Source organism: Lissotriton vulgaris, chromosome 7, assembly GCF_964263255.1.
Source record: "Lissotriton vulgaris chromosome 7, aLisVul1.2, whole genome shotgun sequence".
Lineage (NCBI taxonomy): Eukaryota > Metazoa > Chordata > Amphibia > Caudata > Salamandridae > Lissotriton > Lissotriton vulgaris.
The window spans coordinates 1,524,776,205-1,524,800,915 of NC_141695.1; the positions used below are offsets into that span (position 1 = coordinate 1,524,776,205).

Below are 24,711 nucleotides of genomic sequence, written 5' to 3' on the forward strand. Positions count from 1 at the left end.
TCACCAGACCAGAATTCTTACCAAAGGAGCTGAGGACATCAAACAGTACCCCCAACAATTTCCGAGGGGAAGTAAGGTACAGGAGGATATCGTCCGCATATAGCGATATGCGGTCTTCAAAGTCGGGGGTCCATCTGATACCCTTGAGCGATGGTTCCCACCGCAGCCTTGCCGCCAGGGGTTCCAAGGCGAGCGCGAACAGTAACGGAGATAGGGGGCATCCTTGCCGCGTACCTCTCCCGAGAGTGAAAGGCTCAGAGACCCTACCATTAACAACCACCTGAGCCAGCGGCCTCTCATAGAGAAGTTTGACCCAACTGACGAACACAGGCCAAAACCGAACTTCGCAAGGGCCGCCCATAGATATGGCCTTTCCACAGTGTCGAAGGCCATTGTGGTATCTAGAGAGACCAAAATGGCCGGCTCACGCAACGTCTCCGCCCTCGCAAGAACGCCGTGAAGGAGACGTAAATTCAGCGCAGTGTTGCGGGTTGGAATAAATCCGGACTGATCCGGATGTATCAGGTCTCAATCACTTTAATTAACCGATTTGCCAATAATTTGGCCAGAATCTTAGGTTCGGCATTCAAAAGTGATATAGGTCTATAAGAGGTACACAAGTCCCGGGGTTTCCCTTCTTTATATGTTTGCTTTTATTGCTTTTAGTGGCCGAATAAAGTGTCTTTGACTTACTGACTGACTGACTTGAATAATATGATTTAAGTGTGAGCCTAAAATTCGACATGAAAGATGTTAGTAAAATTTGCAAAAGAGCACAAAATTTAAAAGTGATTGGGGAGAAACCCCGTCACGAGGGTAGGTCATGATAGTATTAGAGTCAAATTCCCACAAAGGAAAACTGAGCAGGCAGTGAACTGATCCAAGTCAAAATCTTATTAAAAGGGATCTCTCCCACAGGTTGGGGACCCATAAGAAATAGGGTTCGATATCCCAGGTGGTCTGTATTATAATGTGGTAACGTATAGATGTTTTAATAAGCTGTACTCCCTCTCTTTCAGTGGGTGGTGAATATATCCCTAAATAGTTTTTTTTCCTATGTAGTTTACTCTTCTTGACAGCTGAGAGATTAGAATATTGGTCCTTTCGCCACAATAACTCTGCAATACACTTAATATGTTTGAACCAAGGAATAGACTGCCCATGGTCCGGACCGGAGCATAAAAGGGGCCGAGGTATATCTCGCCATGTCCTCTCTTTCATAGCGCTACAGCAGAAACTGGATCTTAGGGATCTAACGCAAGAGGAAAAACCGATCAGATTGTGTTGGAACCGTTCACAACGTAGGGCAGGTGTACTACACCCGTACGCCCCTAAAATCCCAATAGGGATGCTAACGGCGCTACCGCATGGTGGCGATTGGTCGAAGTTGCAGGACTGGGAAGAGGCGGGAGTCCAGATGCTCGGAGACCTATATGAAGACGGAGCGCTATTACCGTACCAGACACTCGTAGAAATATTTGACTTACCAAGAGGGTTTTTTTTTGCTTCATGCAGCATTGACAAGAGCGATGCAAAGTCAAAGTCAAAAGTACTTTATTCGGTTCATAAAAGAAAAACCATAAAAGTATATTGAACATCAAAAGTCAGTGCCATATCTAAATACAAAAGACTTGTGCAAATTAGCAATCCATACAGTGCTTTAACCTGATTAAAACAATCCATACAGTACTTTAACGTAATTAAAAACATTAATTAATAAATATTCATTAAAAATTATAGGTCTAGAGATATCATATACAAAATTCTTTTTTTTTTTTTTTTTTTTTTTAAACAGAATCATCCTGTGCAATTCATCTATTCACCGCTATGTACAGTAGGTCCATTTAATCTTTCTCTTTAATCTCATAGCTAAGGTCAAAAAATTTGCTACATTAAAGATTTCCCAAATATTAGACAACATCTGTAAATACAGGAGGGCCAGTTTTATTTGTTTAAACCCTTTGTCTTTGATAATAGGGATAATAAACCTTTTGCGAATTGGACGGAAATGTTCACAAAAAAAGTTAAAATGCGCGGTATCCATTTTAGAAAATCCGTCGCAAGAGCAGATCTCCAGATCCATCTCCTTAGTCCAACCCGGACGTTCTGTAAGGAGGAGATGGAATTTATTTAATATAAATTTTGTTATTAAGAATCGATGGTTAGTTTTATTAACGATTCTTAAATAGGGTTCCATGTCACTTGTGGTTATTAATAGCTGGTGAGCCCTTACTGTAGGTTTTATCAATTCCTTATCTTCTCTTACCGAAGCAGTCATCAGGTTATGTGTATCCTTCGCCCATTTCACGTCCCCCTTCACTAAATTAAGTGGTAGATCAAATAGTTCTGGACGACCTAATTTGGCTGCTAATTTTTTTTACATAATTCAGCCAAGGAATGCAATTACCCTGCTCTTATGCCAAGCAGTCCCTAAAAACCTCATGGTTCAGCTCCAATTCAGGATTCAACCAGACTGAAATCCATTTCAGTAATGGGGCTATAGCTATCCGATCTTCTAAATATTTTACCCCACACTCTTGATGGAATGATGTACCCAGAAGTTGACTGGGGAACAGACAGGATGGACTTCAAAAATGTATCCTCAGAGGAGCCTAGCCAGCAACCGCGATGGCCGCCTGAGCCCTCGGCTCCGTCGACCCGTCTGCCTCCCTCCCGTACCGCTTCTTCTCCTGCGTACTATTCTGCGACTGTTGTGCGGTATCGGGTCCGGGAGGCGACGCTGGTTCCAATGATGTGCTCCTCGTTGATTTCCCTGCGTTGGGAGTGACAGGACGCCCTGTTCGCCTGCTGGTGATTGACGAAGGGGACCGGTCCTTTGTTCTCGGCTGCGCCCGGCCGGACAACAACAACATCGGCCATTGAGGGCAGGGCGAGGGGGCTGGCGAGACGAGGCAGACGTTCTGGACCTTCGGCAGAAGTGCAACACTTTTTCTTGGGACTTTCATGCTTTCACGGCTTTATCGTCGTCATTGATACAATTGTATCCCTCTCCCCAGATGATCCTGCGGCTATTCTCGTCTTCAAGCGGAGTCGGAGGGGGCCATTTTGGGCGGAGTGGCTAGCGCTTGTACTTGGTGAACCGGTTTGCGCTGTGGGCGCTTGCTACGACAGACTCCGTGCTTTCACTACACGCGACGCTACAATGGAGGGAGCTGCCCTGGCCCCCGCGCCCTGGCTGTGCTTGTCGGGGAGCCGAGTTGATTACCGGCTGCTAGGAAGGGATGCCGGCGATCGGAATCGAGGACTGCCACACGCTTGCGTGCCCTATGTGCTGGGGATTGCAGAACCATCCTCTCCCGAGGCGCCCTTGAATATCGGCGATGCATTGAGTGCTTTGGCCGGTTTGCGGGATGCCTTGGGTTGCCATGCCCGGGACCTGGAGGGCCGATTGGATGACCTTTTGCCTCCGCTTTCCTCGACTGGCCGAGCTGGCGCTCGCGTGCGGGGCACTTCGCCACACCCTGGGCTCGAAGGTTGCGATCTGCCTCTTCAGAGATGCGGTGAGGCGCTGGCGGTGAGAGAGCCGATCACCATCGCGACACTGCCGGTCACAGTAGTGGCGAAAAATGTGTGTCCTTCACCTGTACAGCTGCTGGGGGATCGCTCTTGGACGCCATGTTTGTTACCTCCACCGGGATCTATTGGCGAGACTGGTATTCTTCTTCTGGGTATGTTGCTTCTGCTTGGATTGTCTAATTTCGGAGGACTGCTGCTGTGTGCGTGCCTGTACTGTACCTTTATGGGTCACACTGTACTGCATCGGATGGACACTGGTGGACGGTGCTTTGACTCGCCGAGGTCGTTCTGGCGGCTTCTCCTGCTCCGTATGGCTCCTTCGCTACTGTACCTCACTGGCACGTTGGATCGCAAGGGACTAGGTTGACTCTGCTTCTCCCCTTCCTACTTGCCGATGCTTGCATTACCAAGACTGGGATGGATAGACGGGGCGGCTGGACGTTGGCAAGGATTCGATTAGGGGACGGGGGTGCGGTGGCCGATAATAACCGTAAGGCTGTTTCGGGTGCATATGGTTGGCCCTCCTCCGGTAATACATGTTTTCCTTTTCTTCTCTTTTCTTTCTTCTTTATTTCGGGTACTCTTTTGGGGCGACAGGCACACTGCTAGGGGGGGGGGGGTAGGCCGTAGCCTCTGCATGCGTGTAGGGTGGGGGTAGGGGGGGGGGATATTATTTTGTCCGTTTTGGTTTGTATGGGCCTTATTTTTCTTATTTCTGCAATCTTTTTCTTTCCCCTTTTTCTTTGGGTCAATGGCGCTAGTTGTAAGGGGGTGGGTAGCATTTGGCACACAACGAATTCTGCGATTGTCAATCCTTGTGTACTGTTTTGGTGCTGCCATTTTGATGTTGTCTCCATGCTCACTGTATCTCTGTGCTACGAGTCGTCCACTTTAGTTTTGGTTGGTATGTTTGGTCCTTGATCCTTTCCAGTCTCTACAGTTATTATTCTTCATAAAAAACTTTTAAAATGAACCTTCACTTCTCCTGCTCCCCGGTAGTATGTATCTCTCCAGTGTAACTCAAGTCGATTGTAATTTGTTTGTAGAACTACTGCGGTGCCGTATTGATTGCTGATGTGCTCCAATCGTTGTCGAGGCCGGCCGGATGGTTGTAGGCCCGTATTTGTTTCATGACATTGAGCAATAAAGGTTTTCAAAAATTTGAAGAAAAAAAAAAAAGTATCCTCAGCCACCTGTAACAACTTTACATTTTTGGTCACCCACAAATCAGCTCCATACATGGCTAAAGAAACACATTTGGCATCATATATTTTCAGCACAGCCTGCAGCGGCTTCACACCCAATTTGCGAGAGAATCCCAAAACCGCCAGGATAGACATTTCGTTTTGCAACCAGCTGGGGTAACCATGTGCAGTTATCATCAAAAATAACCCCTAAATACGGAAATCTGGAAACCCTAGACAGAACATTCCCTTCACATTGCAAAGTCTTAGTTTTTTTCCCTCTATTCCCCACAATCATTACATGTGATTTAGAGAACTTAACGCTCCGATCCAGCGCTTTCATAAAATCAGCAAAAGAGTTTAAAAGGCGTTGCAACCCTACTGCTGTGCGTGTTAAAAGAGCGGCATCATCGGCAAAAAGTAATGCCGGTATAAGAAACTTGCCTGCCCTCTGTACATCTTTGCACGCCTCACTTAAAACAGCACCTAGATCGTTATGATATCTCTAGACCTATAATTTTTAATGAATATTTATTAATTAATGTTTTTTATTACGTTAAAGTACTGTATGGATTGTTTTTAATCAGGTTAAAGCACTGTATGGATTGCTAATTTGCACAAGTCTTTTGTATTTAGATATGACACTGACTTTTGATGTTCAATATACTTTTATGGTTTTTTCTTTTATGAACCGAATAAAGTACTTTTGACTTTGACTTTGTATCGCTCTTGTCAATGCTGCATGAAGCTAAAAAAAAACCCTCTTGGTAAGTCTAATCTTTCTAGGAGTGTCTGGTACGGTAATAGCGCTCCGTCTTCATATAGGTCTCCGAGCATCTGGACTCCCGCCTCTTCCCAGTCCTGCAACTTCGACCAATCGCCACCGTGCGGTAGCGCCGTTAGCATCCCTATTGGGATTTCGGGGGCGTACGGGTGTAGTACACCTGCCCTACGTTGTGAACGGTTCCAGCACAATCTGATCGTTTTTTCCTCTTGCGTTAGATCCCTAAGATCCAGTTTCTGCTGTAGCGCTATGAAAGAGAGGACATGGCGAGGTATACCTCGGCCCCTTTTATGCTCCGGTCCTCTGAATTTTCGTGCTATTTCCTGCGTGTAAATCTGCAGTTGGGCTGCCAAGTAGTACAGCTCAAAGTCTGGGTCCGCCAGTCCTCCCTCTGTTATAGGTCTTATTAACGTTGCTTGTGCTACCCTTCGCCGTCCCTCACCCCAAAGGAAGGTCACTATCAACTACTTTAGAAGTTTAAAGGTAGTGCCAGGTATCCATACTGGTAGTGACCTAAAGTAATACAAGAGCCTTGGAAACGCTATCATTTTAAGTAGTGCTATCCGGACTGCTAGCGACAGTGGGAGAGTAGCCCAAAAGGCCATACTACCTTTCAATGCCCTTATTCCGCGGCCAATATTTCCCTCCAACAAAGCAGTTGTCGTGTGGTAAATGTACACACCTAAGTATTTCATGCATTCGGGCTCCCATCTCACAGCTCGGATCCTGGAGGGTTGGGTCTACCCCTGTCGCGCCGGGAACAAGCACGTCTTGGACCAGTTTACTTTCAAGCCGGATATTTCTCCGAAGCTCGTTAGTACATTTTCGGCTCCCGCCATTGCCTTGTCGGCATCTTCAAGGAAGAGCAGAAGGTCATCCGCATATAACAATTTATATTGTTGTCCAACCCTAATTTGCAGTCCCCCATAGTGGTCTCCCGTCCTGATCGATATCGCAAGGGGTTCCACTGCTAAAGCGAACAGCAATGGAGATAGTGAGCATCCCTGCCTCGTGCCTCTTTCCACCGGGTATTGAGACGATATCAGCGTTCCCGTTCTCACTCTGGGCACCGCGGAAGTGTACAGTACTTTCGTCCATCCCAGATAATCCTCTCCCACTCCGAAGCATCTCAGTACCTTGTAAAGATATTCCCATTCAAGGCTGTCAAACGCTTTCTCTATGTCATCCGACAATATCATTGGTTGTTGCGCCTCTGAGTGGTCTCCCTCTAATAATCGCATCAATCGGCGTATGTTTGTGGTCTTATTCCGCGTTGGTATAAAACCAGCTTGGTCCTCAAGAACTAGCGCAGTCATGTGTTGTAACAGGCGAGATGCCAGGATGCTGCTTAGTATTTTTTAATCAGTAGTCAGCATTGATAATGGTCTATATGATGCCGTGTCCCCGCTCTCTCTCCCTGGTTTTAATAAGGGTATCACTAACGCTTCTCGCATAGATTGTGGTAACCGTCCCAATTGTTTCGCCTCCTTATAGACCTCTAACAGTCTTGGCGCCAACAGGTCGGTGTATTTTCCATAGAACTCTATGGGTAACCCATCCAAACCCGGGGTTTTGTTGTGTGCCATATGTTTTATGGCGCTTCGTATTTCTCCTAGCTCTATATCCTTTCCTAGTTCTTTCGCCTGATCGTGATCTAGTTCAGGGAAGCAAAGCCCTTCCAGGAAGACGTCCACGGCCGGATTACCGGTCACTAGTTTGCATTTGTTGAGGTTTTCATAATAGCTCGTAAAGCATTGTAAAATCTCATTCTGGGTGTAAACCTCTTCTCTTCCGCTGTACGCATGGTCACTATGGGGGAGCCTCTTTTCGTGGGGTTAGCAAGCCAAGCCAATAGGGTCCCCGCTTTGTCGCCCTCCGCGTGGGTCCTCACTGCATACGTTTTATAGTCAAAGCTGCGCAAGCGCTCTGTTTCTGCTGCTACCGCTTCTTTCGCCTCGCTAACCCATCCTTGTAGCTCAGGGTGACCAAGTCTTAATAATTCTTCTTCGCGGAGTGTCTTGTCAGCCCTATCCAGGTCATCTAGAAGTACCTTCCGTATTCCCACATGTTTCCCTATACAAAACCCTCTTATGACTACCTTAAAGGCATCCCATTCCGTCGCCCTTGTTGCAGTCGTGCCAGCATTTTCCTCAAAGTACTGAGAAATCCCCTCCTCCAGCGCAGCATTAAAAAATGGGTCATCTAGCGTCTCAGGGCGCAGCCTCCAAGTGGGGACACATGAGGCACCAGGTAGCCACTGCATAGTGATCAATAGAGGATTATGATCCGATAATGTTCTAGTCAGATATTCAGTTCTCACAATTGCTGGCATTATTACTGGGGAGCACAGCACCGCATCTACCTTACATGTAACTCATGCAGACTTGAGAAGTAGGAGTAATCTCGATCCTGTGGATGTTGCGTGTGCCAAGCGTCTATCAGACCCCACCTAGTTTGCCGTTCTAACCTGCCTTTGGCTGTGCGGTGTGTCGGAGAGTCTGCCAAGGGGGGGTGCGACCTATCAAGAGAGATGTCCAGTACAGAGTTAAAGTCACCGCCCATCAGTATTGGTCCTGCGAGGAAGTGTGCTAGGGACCCGGATATTTTCGCCAGAAAGGTCAACTGATCAACGTTGGGCGCATATAAACTACAGAAGGCAATGTCCTTACCTCGTAACTTCTCCTCTATTTCTACAAACCTTCCCTCTGGGTCTATTACCTGCTTGGTTACCTGAAATGGAACCCCGGCTCTAAACCAAATTAACGCCCCCCTAGCAAACGCTGAATATGTAGTGTTATATACCTGACCCTTCCATTGACGCTGCAATGCTAGCCCTTCAGCCTTCGTTAAATGTGTTTACTGAAGTAGTGCAACTGGTACCCCTCTGTGTACCAGGTAGGCGTGAGCCTTGTCGCGTCATGGTATGAAGACCGCTCACATTCCAGGTTATACATCGCAGATTAGCTGAATCACCCAGTGTCCCACAGTGTCCTGTGCTTCCCACTCCAACCACTCCCCAGATGCCCTAAGCGTAGCAACATATCAACATCGGGGATGAGCCATCCCTTCCATACCCCCAAACCTTCCCAACCCCTCTTCCCCCCCAGAACAGGACCTAGTAACCTCCGTCTAGCTCCCATCCAAACATTTCTGAATACTAACATGTGACTAACCCAACAGTAGCCACTGTGGGTACGCCTTAAGGGCAATGAAGGAGGGTTGGTCGCCAACGGGCAGCCGTCCAATCCCTAAGCTCCCCGCTGATCGATTGATCGAGCCCCAATTAAATAAACATCTCGATAACCACCCATCTCCCAACCACAATTAGCAACTCCCTCCCAGAGCTCACAGCAAGCAGTCCGGCATAGTCTTTACTTCAAATTTGTACAGCTCACCGGGTACTTCTATCCCTCGTCCAGCATTCCCTCTGCTGTCGCCGGGGTAACCGCGGGCAAGGGCACACTGTCTGTTTCCGAGTGCTCAGTGTCTGAATGGTCATTACCCTTTTCCGACCCCACCTCGTCCTGCGACGGGGAGTATTGTGTTCCTCATAGTGCAGATACCACCTCCAAGACCCCTCGTCGTTCTTCTGTTGTCTCTGACAGTGAAGGTCTTCTCAGTCCTCTATGTCTATTACGGATCCGTCGCGATTTCCGCGGTGGCAGTCTTTCTGGGATACCACCCAGTTAAGTAGTTCGAAGGAACACACGTGTTCATCATAATCTGATGCTTCCAAGAGCATATCCGGGCAACTTGCATGATATTCAATTAAACTCCGTTGTAAGAGGCGCTGTGCAGCCGCACACTTACTCCACTTAGCCAACAATCCAAGTGCAGCAGCACGCATCAAACGGCCATCCCCAGAACAGGCCTGGCCATGGGCCAGTAATGGCCCAGCAAGAGATCATAATCCAGGTCCACGCATGACATATTAGAGAGGCACAGATCCAAGGCCCAATGGAAAGAGCTCCACCGGCAGTAGAACACAGGTTGCACGCAAGCGAAGTTGGCAAAGCGAAAAATTAGTCCATAACTTATGCCAAGCGTCGCTAATGGCAAGCATCCAAAACATTGTTGCATTTGGTCACAGTACAGTTGCAATTGGCCGGGTCTGTGCTGTACCACAAGATGGGCAGCCATTGTGTAACACCAGCAGAAGTACCAGCACGGCAGCCGCTAGCACTAGAATTGAGGGAAAACCTCTGAAGGCGCAGGAAAAAATCGAATGGATAAAGGCCGATATCACTTCAAAGATAGTCTGAAAAGACGTTACAATGCCGGATCCCACAAGTTAAAAAAAAAATTAGCAAGGCCTTCTGTGTCAAGCACAGTAAATATTTGATGTAGCAGTTCCCCAAAATGGAGTGGGAGATTCGTATTTTGGAGTGACTGAATCTCACTAGATGTTCTCACCACCTGCAATTCAAAGGTCTCTCGAGCTGAAGTTAGAGCAACTTCCTGTTGAAACAATAGCGCATTGAGCCTACTTAGTTTATTGAACTTTGTTTTCAAAATCGGATTAGAAGGCCAAATAGAACAGTATACAATCCCATGTGGGAGTGGAAAAAGCACATTGCTGCAACAAGTACTGTGAGTGTGGAAATTATTGCCGGAACGGGAGATCCTTTAAAAAAACAAGCTAGATTAACAGCGGACATGTTTCTATAGCCGTGTGATTTAACTTGTTTGCAAACTAGGGAATGTCCTACTGTGGAATAGCACACCTCACCTGTTAGGAAAACTTCCTTATCTTCACGTTGACATCTGTATTTGAAAGGCAAGGACCATAATTCATGAAGAAACTCACTACCCAGGGGTTCCAAGCAGCCTATCTGGAAGTGTTTCATGTACGATTTAAACTGAAATAGCGAGAATGGCAGAGGAATAACACCATGAATTAACCAGACAGCTGAATCAGTCTCTGCTATGGAAAAGGGTAAATGTTCTAATTGTTCAATGTGCATGTAGCATCTTTTATGGACATGAACCTTTGTTTATCAGTTAAGTTAAACAGCATAAACATTGCAGAAGGGTTCAAATAATCCCATGGTACTTTTTTACTATTTTGAGAGTTTGCAATGTACATGCAAATTGCATCACAGATCTTAATTTATTTTGACCACAGTATAACACAGATACATCAGTTTGAGCAATATCAATGACAGAGGAAACAATATTATCTTAGGTGTAAATACGGGAAGACAATGTATTGATGCTATTACTGACAGTTGCAAGAACTTTCTCCAAATTTGCTTTGTCAATTTGGCACAGACGTAATGCTGCTTTCATCTATGATAGTTTCCATAATTCATTATAGGCCTCCCAAATAAATTTTTTAGATTTTGGACTCAAGATAAAATCTGCCAAATTAATGTCGCTCGCCAAGAGAGATAGATGCTGTTTCACTGACGACAGTGTTGAGTGTTGCAACCATTGCTGACACAATTTCCCCACCGAGTATGTGGTGACTGAATGTGAACGCGGAAAATGTTGCATCAGGTCTAGTTTGCGTAAAACCGGTCGTTGCATTATAAAAATGCAGTTGACAGACATTGGCATAGGTGTGCCATAACAACCATCCTGAGGGGAGAACATCAGAGATATTCAAACTGCCATTTCAAAACAGCGCTTGCAATTCATCAATTGTATGATTGGTGTGTTTACGCCAATCATCGTACTCAGCCAGTGAGGGAATAGAGGGAATATTCACATTTTTGGCTGTAGCCAAACCAAAGCAAGTAGTTTGGTACACCGTGTCATTTAAAAATAATATTTGGTTTGGGATGAGACACGCCCGATGCAAAGCTACGGTTCCCTGGACTTGCCAAGCTTTGGTACCCCAAATCAATTTCAAATCAATGGATTCTTTCCAGTGTTCATAACCCTGTAAAGCCAATTCATCTCTAAATGAATTCGAATAAATCAACTTTGTGTGTGTCAACATAAATTTAGATTGTGTCAGCAATTTCAATTTAAAGAAATTGGACGCTGGATTGGACTGTTGTTATCAGTAAAATAGGTGTACTTATTTGGAAGTGTTTTGGAACTTCCCTGTAGGGGAGTTGGACAATGTTCCCATTGTGTAAGAATAAAAACAGGTCTTAACATGTTTGTTTTATGCAAAAAATGATTACCATAATGTTGATAACAGTATAAATCAACATGATTGACATAATTTAAATGCAAATCTTCAGCATCAAAAGCAGCATAATACTTTAAATCGGAAAATAGAGAATGTACTGTGTGTTCATCCAAATCATCTGAATGTATGTCCTGTGTTTCCACATCTCCTAAGGGAACGTGAAACACGTATGGCACGTTGAGGACTTGCGTTGGACCATGGATTTTAAATGCAACTTTATCCCAAACTATGCCATCAGCTATAGGGAAGGCTGAAATGTTCACAAGGGCTTGCTCGCGTTTCATGACATGGGACGATGTATCTGGAGCCAGAATTCCATCAACCAACTTCACAGCAGAGCGTTCTGGCAAGTAATGACCAATTAGCAAGAAGAACACTGTCACAAAATAAATCGACATGAAGAGGAAAATCAGTATAAGCATCAGCCAGATGTAGGTCCAGGGTGGGACCATGTAAGTCTTTTTTAACCAGGAGATGACAATACTGGTTTGCGTCGGTGGAATTGTCAAAGTTGATGACAAAGAGGAAGAATCATAAGCGAAGCTCGTACGGTCCCCAAAATAACCGGTTGCTCCCACATTCATTAACGGAGGCAATGCAGCATCAGCTTGATGATGTAAAGGACTGTTTGGTACCTCAATATGACACTCAATATGACACTCATCCGCAGGATACGCATACTCAACGTCAGCCTTGGAGGACAATGAAGGCACAACAAGCAGAAAGTCAATAGAAGTCTCCATCTCACCCTCAACGACTTGGGCATTAGTCGAAGATGTCGAAACCATCGGATTCATGGAAATAGCGTTGCATGAAACACTGGGAGTCACACTGTTCAGAATCGGCAAGATGGTTTAGTTTGACATAGTCAATTGAAATATATCTGATTTCCTTGTAACCAGACAAAGGTGGTAGTATCACCGTACAGGTACCCTTTAATCCAAGAACTGGGACTGGTGCATGATAAAAGGGATCAAATTCTTTTTGCTTTTACAGCTTTTCTCGTACCAGATCTCCAATGTTAGGAAGCCCGCCGGCGACCGGGATCAGCACTGCCGTTTCATCGGAAGAGGGTAAATGTTCTGTAGCGAAGCTGTCACGAGTCTTTTGTAGGTCCTGTAACATAGTCGAATGGTTATCTACGTCAAATGTTGCGTCAGTTGCCACAACATCTAGACCATCAAGGTCTGGCACAAGCATCTTAATGAAAGACAATCAAGAGAACGCTCACTTGATAACCCGTGTGCACTACAGAGAAAATGTCTGTGTGGTAAACATTTTTGACATACTTTCAACAATTTTATAATTCAACCAGTATATCAAAGTACACAAAAATATTATTAACACAAGTGCGATTCAACTTAAGTTTTGTTATTAGCAAAGTGGATAAATAAATATACTTGAAATCACGAAGTTAAACCATCAACATTGTTTTTTATTAATACATCATATTTATACAGTTACATTTTTTGTTCAACCCCAAAACATTTCGAATGAGTCCGATGCATTTCGGGACCCCAGTCCCTTCTTCGGGGGCCACTGGATGTCGAACGTATGTACCAATATGCTGTTAGCGTTAAGAAATGTAGCCACGACAGCGGCTGATTAAATCTCCGGTTTCCAACAAATGCACGCAGAGCGCTGCTCTCAGAGAAGCTACACCAATCTCGAATAATCCCAAACGCTAGGTGTCTTCTTAACCAAGGTCTACACCATGCTGATTCAATGCAAATGCATCTGGCTCATTCGAAATGTTTTGGGGTTGTTTGGGGTCAATCCTGTGTAACAAAGACTTCACACGTGCAGCAAATGTCCCAGGGCTGTTCTTATAGTCCATAGGCAAATGCGTACATCTTTTTTGGTTGCCGACCGCTCTAAATGTGGTCAAATCTTGGAAATATCCCACGTCATTTTTTATTTTTTGCGAACAATGTTATGTACTAACGCTAAGTTCTGTGTGTTCTGTACTGCAAATGTACAAACATGACTATTTAAATTTGGATAATCTAATACAATGCGATATGAACCATCCGGTTTCGATATCGGAAAAAGAGGATTATTCATGGGTGATGCATAGGATTCAAATACACCTTGATATTCCAATTGGGACACAATGTCACAGATGATAGCTTTAGCCTTTCGTCTTGGATATTGTGGTTGGGGCTGCGGCGTAGATCGCAACGGAATCCCATGTGCCGGTGAATCTCAATCCCAGCCCACTTGATTACACCACAGGAGCCAGGGCCAATGCCCACTGCGATGCGTAAGCCTGTTTCGCTTCCTCACGGACTTAACGCGAAAAACTCGGAAGTATCACTTACTCCTCAGGAGAAGAAGCCAGAACAAATGGTGGCGGCCAATCCGCCTCTGCCAACAAATGTGATACGAGGAGGTGAGATTTTCACAGAAAACCACAATAATTGTACGCTGTATATGACCTTCAATATGAAGGACTATTTTGTATGATCGATCAGGGGTGCAACTCGTGTATCTGCTGTCTCCACTGTAATAAATGTATCAGTTGCTCTCGCCTCCAGACAGGGATGCAGTGCCTCCTGCACTGTGGTAACTTCCGCAGCGCTGTCGAGGAGTGTCACTGCGCATGTCCTATCTAGGAGTAGCGTTCTCACCGTCTGAGGCATACTTCGCTGTTAAAGCAGCAACTTTCTTCTTTTGATAAGGGGGTCGTAAACAAGGTAGTCCCTCCTGTTTGGCTTTTATGTCAAACTGACGAGGTTGATCTCGTCCCTGCTGACCGGTCGCACCTTTGCTGCAATCCTGGCGCTCTCCACCACCGACTTGGGAGTCCAATATGTCCTGTAAAGCACGAGGAGAGCGCTGATCAGGGACTTGAACTCTGTCTGGAGTCTTAAGTTCTGCGTGGTCGTGAAAATCATGAATACGCTCAGAAGAAGCAGGTGCCGGTGAACCAGTACGCAAACCTTGCTTCTGGTTTTGCTGCCTCTGTTTTTTACTCCAGTTCTTTTTAGGAAAGAATGGGCGCCTATCCTTCTCAGTATGGACTTTTTGTTGAGGTGGAGTTTGAGTAAAAGGCTTAATTCCCACATTATTGCGCGTGAAGGTTTTATAAGGTTTAGCAATAATCTTTGGTAATTTGCACTGTTTGTCTGCATCAGCAACAGCCTCCATATGCTGAGCCACTTGTAAGCTTACAGCTTCCCCTTCACATTAGCAAGGATCATATCGCAAACAATGTTGAAGACTCCCACCAGCCTCATTCCCAACTCCAGGGCCGCTTCAGCTCCGTGTTCATCCTGAACCCGCTTTATCACGAAAGGGAGAACAGTTATTGAGGGGGTGCCAAAACACATCGAATGTACCGCTGCAAACACTCTACCCTAAGTGTTACAATCAGCTAACTCGCCAACAAGGCCTTTAGGCAAGCTCATATCCAAAATTCTGTGCTTCTCAACAGGAGTGGTGTGTGGAAAAACAGCTTCGAGTTGCCCTAATTTTTCAGCAAGCCAATAAGGAAATTCATCATTATTTTGTGGACGTTTGTCCATCACTGAATTAATCATGAAGGGACTTATAACCAAACCACTGTGTCCTGGCAGTTGCGCAGCAACTCCAGGTGGTGCCACCTGTATGTTGTGCGACAACAACTGTATTACAGCCCTATGGAGACGTATCAACGATGTATATAATATGCGTAGCTCTGCTACAGTAACATTAAGGTAATTTGGATGTGGGGTATACTCAGCCAAAACAGGTCATGTGGCCCGTCAATTGATAAGGGGCCTAAACTGACCGATGTCAAAGGGTGAGGTAGGGCGCCATTAAACCAAATGGTATGTTTCCAAGTCGTTAACGGGATTTCAAGAGATCTATAAGGTCGATAATTCTGCCGAGGCGCACTGGCAGTATATTTGTGAAAGATATTCATTACCATCCCCCGCCTTAAAGGTGACCCAAGAATAGAATACCTCGAAGAGGTGAGCTGCATCCACTTTAACAACAAAAATAAGAGCAGCACCAACATTAGGGACTCCATGTTGAGTCAAATAAGCTGTGACTGGAGCGCAGTGTTGAGCTGTTATGGCAACCGCCATATCGAAACGTATAGTATAACAACCTACGAGCAGCAGCGCAACACTGGGCAGAGAAAGAGAGAGACCTTTTAAAATTCAAGCCGGAAAACCTATATTATTTCGACAATAGGAGGCTACACTGTCACATCCGTCTCTTAAAACAGAAGTGAGGGGATTGTGGACAAGCACAAGCAGTACTCCGGAGTCTCGCAAGTAAGTACCATTCTAAACGTTGGTGGTGCCATGTTGCAGGGATTCTGCACATACACAGAACTATGCTTAGGAATACAGGACCTCTGTGTGTAGGGGCTAAGCCTTCCTACCGGCTCAGTAACCACAATCCCAGGACCGACTAGCTATAGTGTCTCACTCGCTCTCCTAAATAATCACGAAGATGCAAATGATTAGACACCCCAGAACACAACACTCCTGACTCTCTCAGGAATTGCGGTAACAAGCCGTTCCCTTTCGCTCACTCACTCATACTTGTCCACAATAGGAATTGACAGAGTCACTGGTATAGTTTAAAATGTGTATTTTAACTATTGTGCTCTATAACGCAGTATACAAGCCACTACCAGCAGCAAAACGTATAAACCTAAAACAGTAAGCATTGTAGCAAGTCCATATATCATAAAGGGAGATGTTATCTTATAAAGGCAGTGGATGAAGGACTAAAAGGCCTACCCACCCTCCCCTTGGTAAGAAGATGTATTACTATATAATAGAAGATCTCCAGGCTGTGTCAGCAGACCCTATACCTTAGTGCCTAGATTGTATATCTACATCATTGGAACAGCATGTCTCTTTTCCCTGGAAAGGTCCCACTACAAGTGGGTCCCAACAAAACATGCATTCTCATAATATCAAAGCAGGAGTCTTCAGCAGCCACAGTTGTTAGCCTGTTTTGTCTAGGTGCTAGGGACTGACCAGAACAGAATAACAAGGGACATTGTTTATCAACCTTGCTCACCGTGTTCAGACTAAACTCCAGGAAAAGACAGAGAACGCACAAAGCAGATAGTTCTCATATGAAAGGCATAAACTGAGTCTTGCAAAAATAAAGTCATGCAATAACGTGCGCAAAAGCGTCATTATGGCAGCAGAGCTCGTGCTAACTTAGCGATGTCGTCAATGCCCCTATCGCCCATATGACACTAGAATGTAGCACTTATAACGTGGGGAGCTGCAGGCTTTATGAAGGATTGTGTATTGGGTTAGCCGGGTGCTCCGAGGCTAGCGTCCTGTTGGCTATGTTGTTTGGCCATGCCCTCCAGCAGAGTACATGCTTGAGGGAGGTGGCGTCACTACACAACTTTGCTGAGACCTTATTAGGATTTCACAATTTGGGGACACACATGCGACCTATACGCTAGCCCGTACTTGGGTCTATAAGTGCCTTGAATTGCGCCATGCCCTTCAATCTCAACTCCCACACACTGACTCTATTCCAGAAATTAGAACATTGAAGTCCAAGCTTTTCATGGACGATTAGGGCAAAGGAAGAATTTTCCAAATCGATCGGATCTTGTTTGTTAATTCCCCAGGCACCCTAGACCATCTCAGAATCTGATGGGAGGGTTGGTTGGTATACCTCTACGATGATGACTGGTACAACGCGCGGTTTATTCAAACATATTACCTCATTACGGCTTATATCTCCCTGCTCGGCGCCACTGAGCGAGACTCCCTTCTGAACCTGTCTGTCCCGGCTGTGGTGGGCTTCTGCCGATTTCCATCACATGATTTGGTTGTGCCCTGTGATGCAGAACCTCTGGGCTGCGGTTGTGGGGGAACTGAGGTGCTTGAATGGGAGTCCCCCCTCACCCCTTTGTTTATTTTGTTGGCGTTCCTTGAGGGCTCTGGAGGCACGAGGGCTAATCAATCCTTCTTGGCCCTAATGGTCGCCAAATAGGACATTCCCGCCGGCTGGAAGTCCTCTTTACCTCTCTTTTACACTGGCGCCAAGGGGTGGACTGGTGTGCCCAGCAAGAAAAAACGGTCTTTAAGGCAATGGGGTGTCCCCTTGATAATAAGCGCATGTGTGGGGGAAATGGTTGGGCCAATAAGTTATTATCCTACTGTATCAAATGAATGCCAGTGGCCTGAGCAGTTGCATTGTAATTAACTCAAACGTGCTCATTGTGTGTCCTATGTTATTATTTTCTTCTGCACTAAACTCAATAAAATCTATTTATAAAAAATATATATGTATGGCGTCCCAGATAATATTAAAAGGCAAGTTGAGGGTGGTACATCCTCTCCTAAGAATGTTAAGAACATGCGTTTAGGAAACTTAAGCTACCTAATTTAGAACATGCACATACCTCATTTTGTGTGATGTGAGAAATTGAATGGATATCACGCTAGCAATCTTGGAAACCTTAAAAAAGTCAATAGACTGTCCCTTGCTCTGCCAGAAGAAGATGGAGGGGCCAACAGGATAATACTGCAGTAGCCATCTAAAAAAAATCATATCCTTGGTCCGGTTCTCCTACTACAGGATGATAAAATATATTTATAACATGTAACACATTTTCTACTCCAGTCTTTGTGGCTAGCCCTGAAATATTCCATCTAACAAAATGTAATAGCATGAGATGGATGTTCATCAGGGGGTACTCACAGGTGGCACTGGCCCTGGCATTAGTACTTAAAGTGGGCTCTACCTGGTTTTCTGCTACCCTGCTGGCCCTCAGAAACAGCTGGTCACTCAATCTTCGCTGGGTTGGCCAACTCCTGAAAATGATTGGTTATAGGCCGGAAGGGGGGCAACAGGGGGCAAGGAGGCTGACGTGCACAGTTGGTGCAGGGCTTACATCTGCAGGGCATCTAATGACTATAAAAAGAGGGCATCTAATGACTATAAAAGGAGATCAGCTGTAGAATCCGGACGCTATTGAGACCACTGAGCCCACAGTAGGCCCTGTTGTAACAGACATCTAGCCAGTGCTGGCTGTTTACAGGTGATCACAACACAGTCTCATTTGAACCTCCTAGGTGATGCACCCACCTAGGCTATCTGCTTGTGAACAGAATATTATTATAATCAGCTAGGTTAAAGTTGGTATGACGTAAGAGCAAGAGACAGACTTTGTTCTTAAGTTGTATCGAGGATTCATTACGCTTCTTTGTCAACAACGGAACATTTGCACCAACCACCACCTAAGGACTGGCCTCTGGGGGTAGATTTTGGGAGGACTTGGCCTCTAGTTGGCCTTAGGAATGACGAGGTGCAACCCGGGAGACCATTCGACCTCCTAGGTGACTTAAATGTAGCAAGTACAGTTTTAGAATGGGGTCTTTATGAATACAGGGATCCTGATAGGAGCTGGGAGGACTGGGGGCAGTGTGCGCGGATGCAGGGTTAAAATAATATGCTAGCCTAAGCAGGGAAGTGACTGGAACCAATAAGGAAGACCCAAACGCATGCCTCAGTGTGGGTGAAGAAATATATGCCTAACTGTGTATATAATGCCCAGGCGATTAAGATAAATTAGAATTAATAGACTTTTCCATAGCAGTTAAACGTTCTAGGATCCCATTCAAACTGCTGGCCATAGATAATAGTAGATTACAATAAAAGATGTCCCAAGTGTGGATATTTTCCTCCAGTTCTGATGATGTTGGGGGAGGGGGTCTAACCTTCGGGCAAACGTTTTGGCGCATGTATCTTCTTGTGGGAGACCCTGCCCCTAAAGCCTCTTTTTTTCATTTGGCAGCAGGCTGAGTGGTTAGGATGGGGAAGCAACCATAAGCCCAGTCTCATCTGAAGGGGCCAGGACCGCAGCTGTTCCCAGTGCTGAAGATCATTATTGTGTATAGTATTGGTAAATTCAATGCGCCATTGTGGCAAAACAATTAAGACATCTGGCATCAAAATTGAAATAGTTTTGTTTTTTTAACTTTGTTACTGGTACCAGAGCAATAGTGCAGGATGGGCCAAAGTTGTTAGCGGAGAAGGGAGCTTGGATGCACTTAGCACATGTTTAACCCTTTCGATGCTGATGACGAGCTCAGCTCGTCATCACCCACGGGTGTCGTGTGCTGATGATGAGCTGAGCTCGTCATAGTGCCACTAAAATGGCATTTTCCAGCACAGGGGGGGGGAAAACGCCCAGCAGCCATGTGGTTAAAAAAATGTGGAGAGAGGGGCATTGTGTAGAGAAGGGAGGGGAGGTGATAAAACATACAAAGAGCGAACAGGGAGCCACCAGATTGATAGATATTTCTTCTGTCCTAAATTTTGCATGCAAGGATGACCCATTAATAAACAGAAACTATTTTCTATTCTTGTAGGTCCCTAATGCGGTGAATGGCTCTATATCACAACAGGTAAAGTTGGTGCGACTACATAAACATATTGTCTGTACTTTATCGCTATTAAGATTACTGAAGTGGTTAAACATATTTTAAAGGTTATAGACTCTATCCAGTTGTTTATTATACCTTAAAGCAGAAGGAAAATACTTATTTGTGATCATAATTTTTTATTTTGGTTTGTTCCTTAAATTCGTAAGTGGCAAGCCATTTACCTCCTATATTCTGACACTGGAATGTTTCTTGTAAAGTGCACTATTTTCTAAAATGCTTCTCTGGGCATAGAATTATTTTTTTTTATATCATTTAGATTTGCTCATAGGGTCTAACAACAACTGAGCTGCGCAAGACCTCTATAAACAGGAACAGATTGGCAGCAGCCTGATAGTCATTTTACCCCCCAAAATAAACCATCTAATGAAGTTGGCCCTTGTTTCATTCTGACAGCTGGGATGGTGAAAGGAACTTAGTCCCAATTTCCATTTTCATTCCCCTGGCTTTAGAAGGGAGGCATGTGTGTTGTTTGTTTAGACCCCGAAAACTAATAAATAAAATTTTCTTCTGCATTGCACCACGTTTACTAATGGACACAAGACTAGAATCGCAAGCTCACTGTTGAAAATTGGTAGTAGGAAGTCAGGAAAATTGGAAAACGGGAGCAATTATCCACCAGGGCTATCTAGAAGTAACAAACAGTAGGAGGGATGCCAAGTGGGAGGCAGTGAGTTATTCACCCAATGTAGGTATGGATCTATATTTAATTCTTGCCACCCACATGGAATGAATGTTAGTTATCTTGGGGAACAATGCATCAATTTTAGTTTAGCACAATGTAGTGTTTATAAAGTTAAGGGATCTTTTCACCAAGGAAGGTTTGGGGAGAACAAAATTAACTGCCCCAAAGGGCGAGTTTAATAGAGACTGTAAAATTGCTAAGACGAAGTTTCTGGGAGCTATAAAAAAGGGAGTCATTTGGGATATCGGGGAATACAGGGCTGCCTACCGAGCTAACTTAAAGGAAGCCAAAGCAAAATGTGAAAATAGTATTTGCATGAATGTTTTGGATGCAGCAACAACCAATAACTAGAGGAAATTCGGGTCTTTCGTCAATTTAGGTGGCAGGAAATTGGGTAAGCCAGCCATGTCTACAATCTTACCCGGTGAATGGATTGCCCATTTTAGAAAATTATATTCACCATCTCACGAAATAGCGAAAGCTGTTCTCCCCCAGGGATGCTAGCTGTCCGCTGAATCAAATCTTGCCTCCAGTAGCTTTCTCCTTGGAGAAAGGTGCTGGGGCTGTGGCCTCATTTAGACGATGGAAAGTACTGGGGCTTCATAAGATCCCTGCAGATCTCTTCAAGTCTGACAATGCTGTTTGGGCGCCCTACATAAACGCCATCTCAAATGCAATCATGATGGAGGGGTTCATCCCTACATCCTGTTAGGCAGCTGATATTTTGCCAATTTTTAAAAAGGGTGAATCCAGATGTGTACCCAATCAGCATCATGGATAATAAAATACGTTTTTTGTACATAGGTCTTGGAGCTGCTTCTAGTTTGGTGTGAGGAGAACCATATCCTCTCAAACCTGAAGGAAGGCTTTAGGCACAAGTCTAGTGCCATTGATCAGGCCTTCAGTTTCCTTGTTGCAATGTGTTTGATGGTAGACCTGGCTAAGGGTGAACTTTTTGTGACATTCATCAATCTTCATGCCGTATTTGAGCTGGTGCCTAGGAGGAACTGTGGGAGTTGCTTCAAGGGATGGGATCCTCCCTAAACTATTGCAAATAATTATGCTACTCCACGAGGGCAACTTTGTCAAAGTTCAATATGGCATGAGTGGGGATTTGACGGAGGCCTTCCCACTTGAACAATGTGTGCGCCAAGGTTGTGTTCTTGTGCCAACATTCTTTATCTTATCTATTAATAACTGTGTCAGCTACTTGCTGAACTGTATTAATGACACCCCCCTTTGTCTTTACATTGATGACTTAGAAAGTTATATTAATCAATGGCATGTTGATGTCCCCAAGATAGGCACTAGAAATCTTACAGCATTACTCTATGCAGACGACTGTGTGTTAATGTCCAGAACCAGTCTGGACCTGCAGAAGTTTGTTACTAGATTCAATGATTTTATGACCGAACTGGCCCTAAAGACTAACCCGGCTAATTCATACACCATGGTGGCAGGTAATTCTCCCCCCTTCTGTTAAAATGATGTTTTAATAATAATGAAAGGTTGTCTTATGTCCCAACTTTTTCGTACTTGGTAATCCCTTTTGACCAGAAAAGCACTTGACACCATCTAGTTGAAACAAGAGTTAGAAGTTTTAATCAATACCTGGAGACACTATTTAGGTTTACAAAGAAATTAGGCTCCAGACCGATTAACCAAATAATTAATATTTATAAGGCCTGCTAGTGTTCTGTAATTTTGTATGGGGCTGGAGTGTGGGGATCTTGCAATCCTGCTTGCCTCCAAGCATCTGAGAACAATTTCATAAGACGTTTATTAACAGTTCCAGGTAGCCTCCCTGCTACCCTTTGTCATAATGAACTTGGTTTGACTCCTTTAACCCATTGCATACAAACTGCACCAATTTTATTATGGCTTTCAATTTGGGCAAAAGATGAGCCAGCCCTTAGTCACGCAATCATTTTAGACTGTTGATCACATGTTGGAGATACCATGGTTTAACTACATAAAAAACAATGTTGGAGACATTGGGGCTGGTGGACTGTTTTCACAACCCAGAGCGCGTTGTAAAGATCCCAGAAATCCAGCTAAAAAAGTACTTTTTATCCTGTCTCATATAGTTCACTGAGCGCTTGGAGATGGGGACAAAAGAGTCTCTGAAAATACTTGCTTCTAGTACACTCTTCAAGCGTTGAGCCTTATGTCTCTTTTTATTTTTGTCATGTCAAAATGTTTTATCAGATTCAGGTTGGCATTGCGTACCTTCTGGTCTCCTATCCTCGCAAAGCTTACTGTGATGCTAAACTGGAACTTGCCCTTGTGACTCCAAATCTACACAGAATATGCTGCATCTCCTGTTTTTCTGTCAACTTTATTTCAAGTCGAGGTGGGATTTTATCACCCTCCTTTTAAAACATTTAAATATTAGGAAGCGTCGGCCCGCCCTATATCACTTTCAGTTCTTAAATGATAAATATACTTGTTTAATGGTCTAGATACATTTCCTCAGCTGTCCATTTATGAAATGTGGTTGGGAAGTGACCCGTTTGCACTTGGCTTTTAGTGAACGACATTTGTAATTTTATGGGTTTATGGTATACAGGTTTGCCGTAAGGCCCAATACGTTGTCTGTATGTCATGCTGCTATTTTGTTGAAACATTGACTTAATTATCATTGTTACATTTCTGATTATGAATTACTACTGTCATGAAGCTTATCATGCATTGTCTGTATCATATTTTAATTGCTTTTAAATCATTTGTATGATGTACTCTTTTAGGGCTGCAAGTCAGCTGAATAAAGTACTTGACTGACTGACTGACACCCCTCTCCCTGGCAGAGCACAACATCCCTGTGATCCTTTTTGCGTATGACACACTTTTGTTGTCTAAAACCAGGAGGGGCTGAAAAATCTGATTGATAGATTCAATCAGATTTGTGTTGTTTATTCTTGAGAGAGACTGCGCAAGGAGGGCCATCACAGTGCTGAATGGACCATTAGGAAAAATATGGGAGTTTGACTGCCTTTGCATCAGACTAGCTGAAAAAGGGTCTTGGGAGCCACAGATTTTAAAACGTTTAATCACAGTGAAGCACAGACCTGGGGCAATACGTAAATTTGCAAAAAATGCCAACTGGAACCCTATCTAACCAGCTGTGGAAATTTATTAGGCTCCAGCAAGGAGACCAGCCCTCTACAGTGCAGAACTATGGGCCCGCATCAACACAGACTCCTTGACTGTTGCGGAAGATAATTTCCTTAGAGCCCTTAATGGTCTAGGGAAGGGAACACCACTTGTACCAATATATTTGGACCTAGATATTCATGAAATAGCTGTGTTAGCTGCATTAGGACCTTTACTATATTGGATATGCATTTGACTGACTGAATTATTTATTAAGCGCACTATTGCCGAGGCGTCTTGGCACTGAGGTGTGTGCGGATGGTGCTACATTAACAGATCTAGGTCATTACAAAAAGCCAGGGTTTCAACGTCTTTCTGAATAGCGTCCTGTTGGGTTGTAGTCGGATCTGTATAGGGAGGGTGTTCCATAGCTTGACCGCTTGGAATGAGAAGCCCTTTCCTCCCCATCTGACTCTTCTTGTCTTGGGGAGACATACCAACCCCATATTTGCGGACCTAAGAGAGCGTGATGGCACATATCGAGAGAAAAGGAGCCTAAGATCTGCCGCTCTTCCTCCATATAGAGCTTTGTGCACCAAACAGAAGGCCTTAAAGTCAACTCGTTGTCGTACTGGAGGCCAGTGTAACTGCTTTATAGCTTTGGACATCAGGATGTTTGAGTAAGTCCAGTAGTATACTGGCGGCCTCATTCTGTAGTGACTGAAGTTTGGAAAACTGTCTTGTGCCAGCTCCCATGTACAGAGCATAGCAATAATCTACTATCGACAATACCAAGGCACCTACTACTGTTTTCCTTAGGGAGAAAGGGATAAAGGGAAGGATTTTTCGCAGGACCTTTATCA

At 44.6% G+C, this 24,711-nt stretch overlaps 1 protein-coding gene across 1 annotated transcript in view; it reads left to right on the top strand.

The window, feature by feature from the left end:
- Positions 1-24,711, top strand: part of TCTN3 (tectonic family member 3) — a 420,785-nt gene that overhangs the window by 126,406 nt on the left and 269,668 nt on the right. Inside the window, exon 7 of the mRNA XM_086932394.1 lies at positions 19,999-20,034. Within this exon, the coding sequence (XP_086788520.1) occupies positions 19,999-20,034 (36 nt within the window). The remainder of the gene's footprint in view (positions 1-19,998; positions 20,035-24,711) is intronic.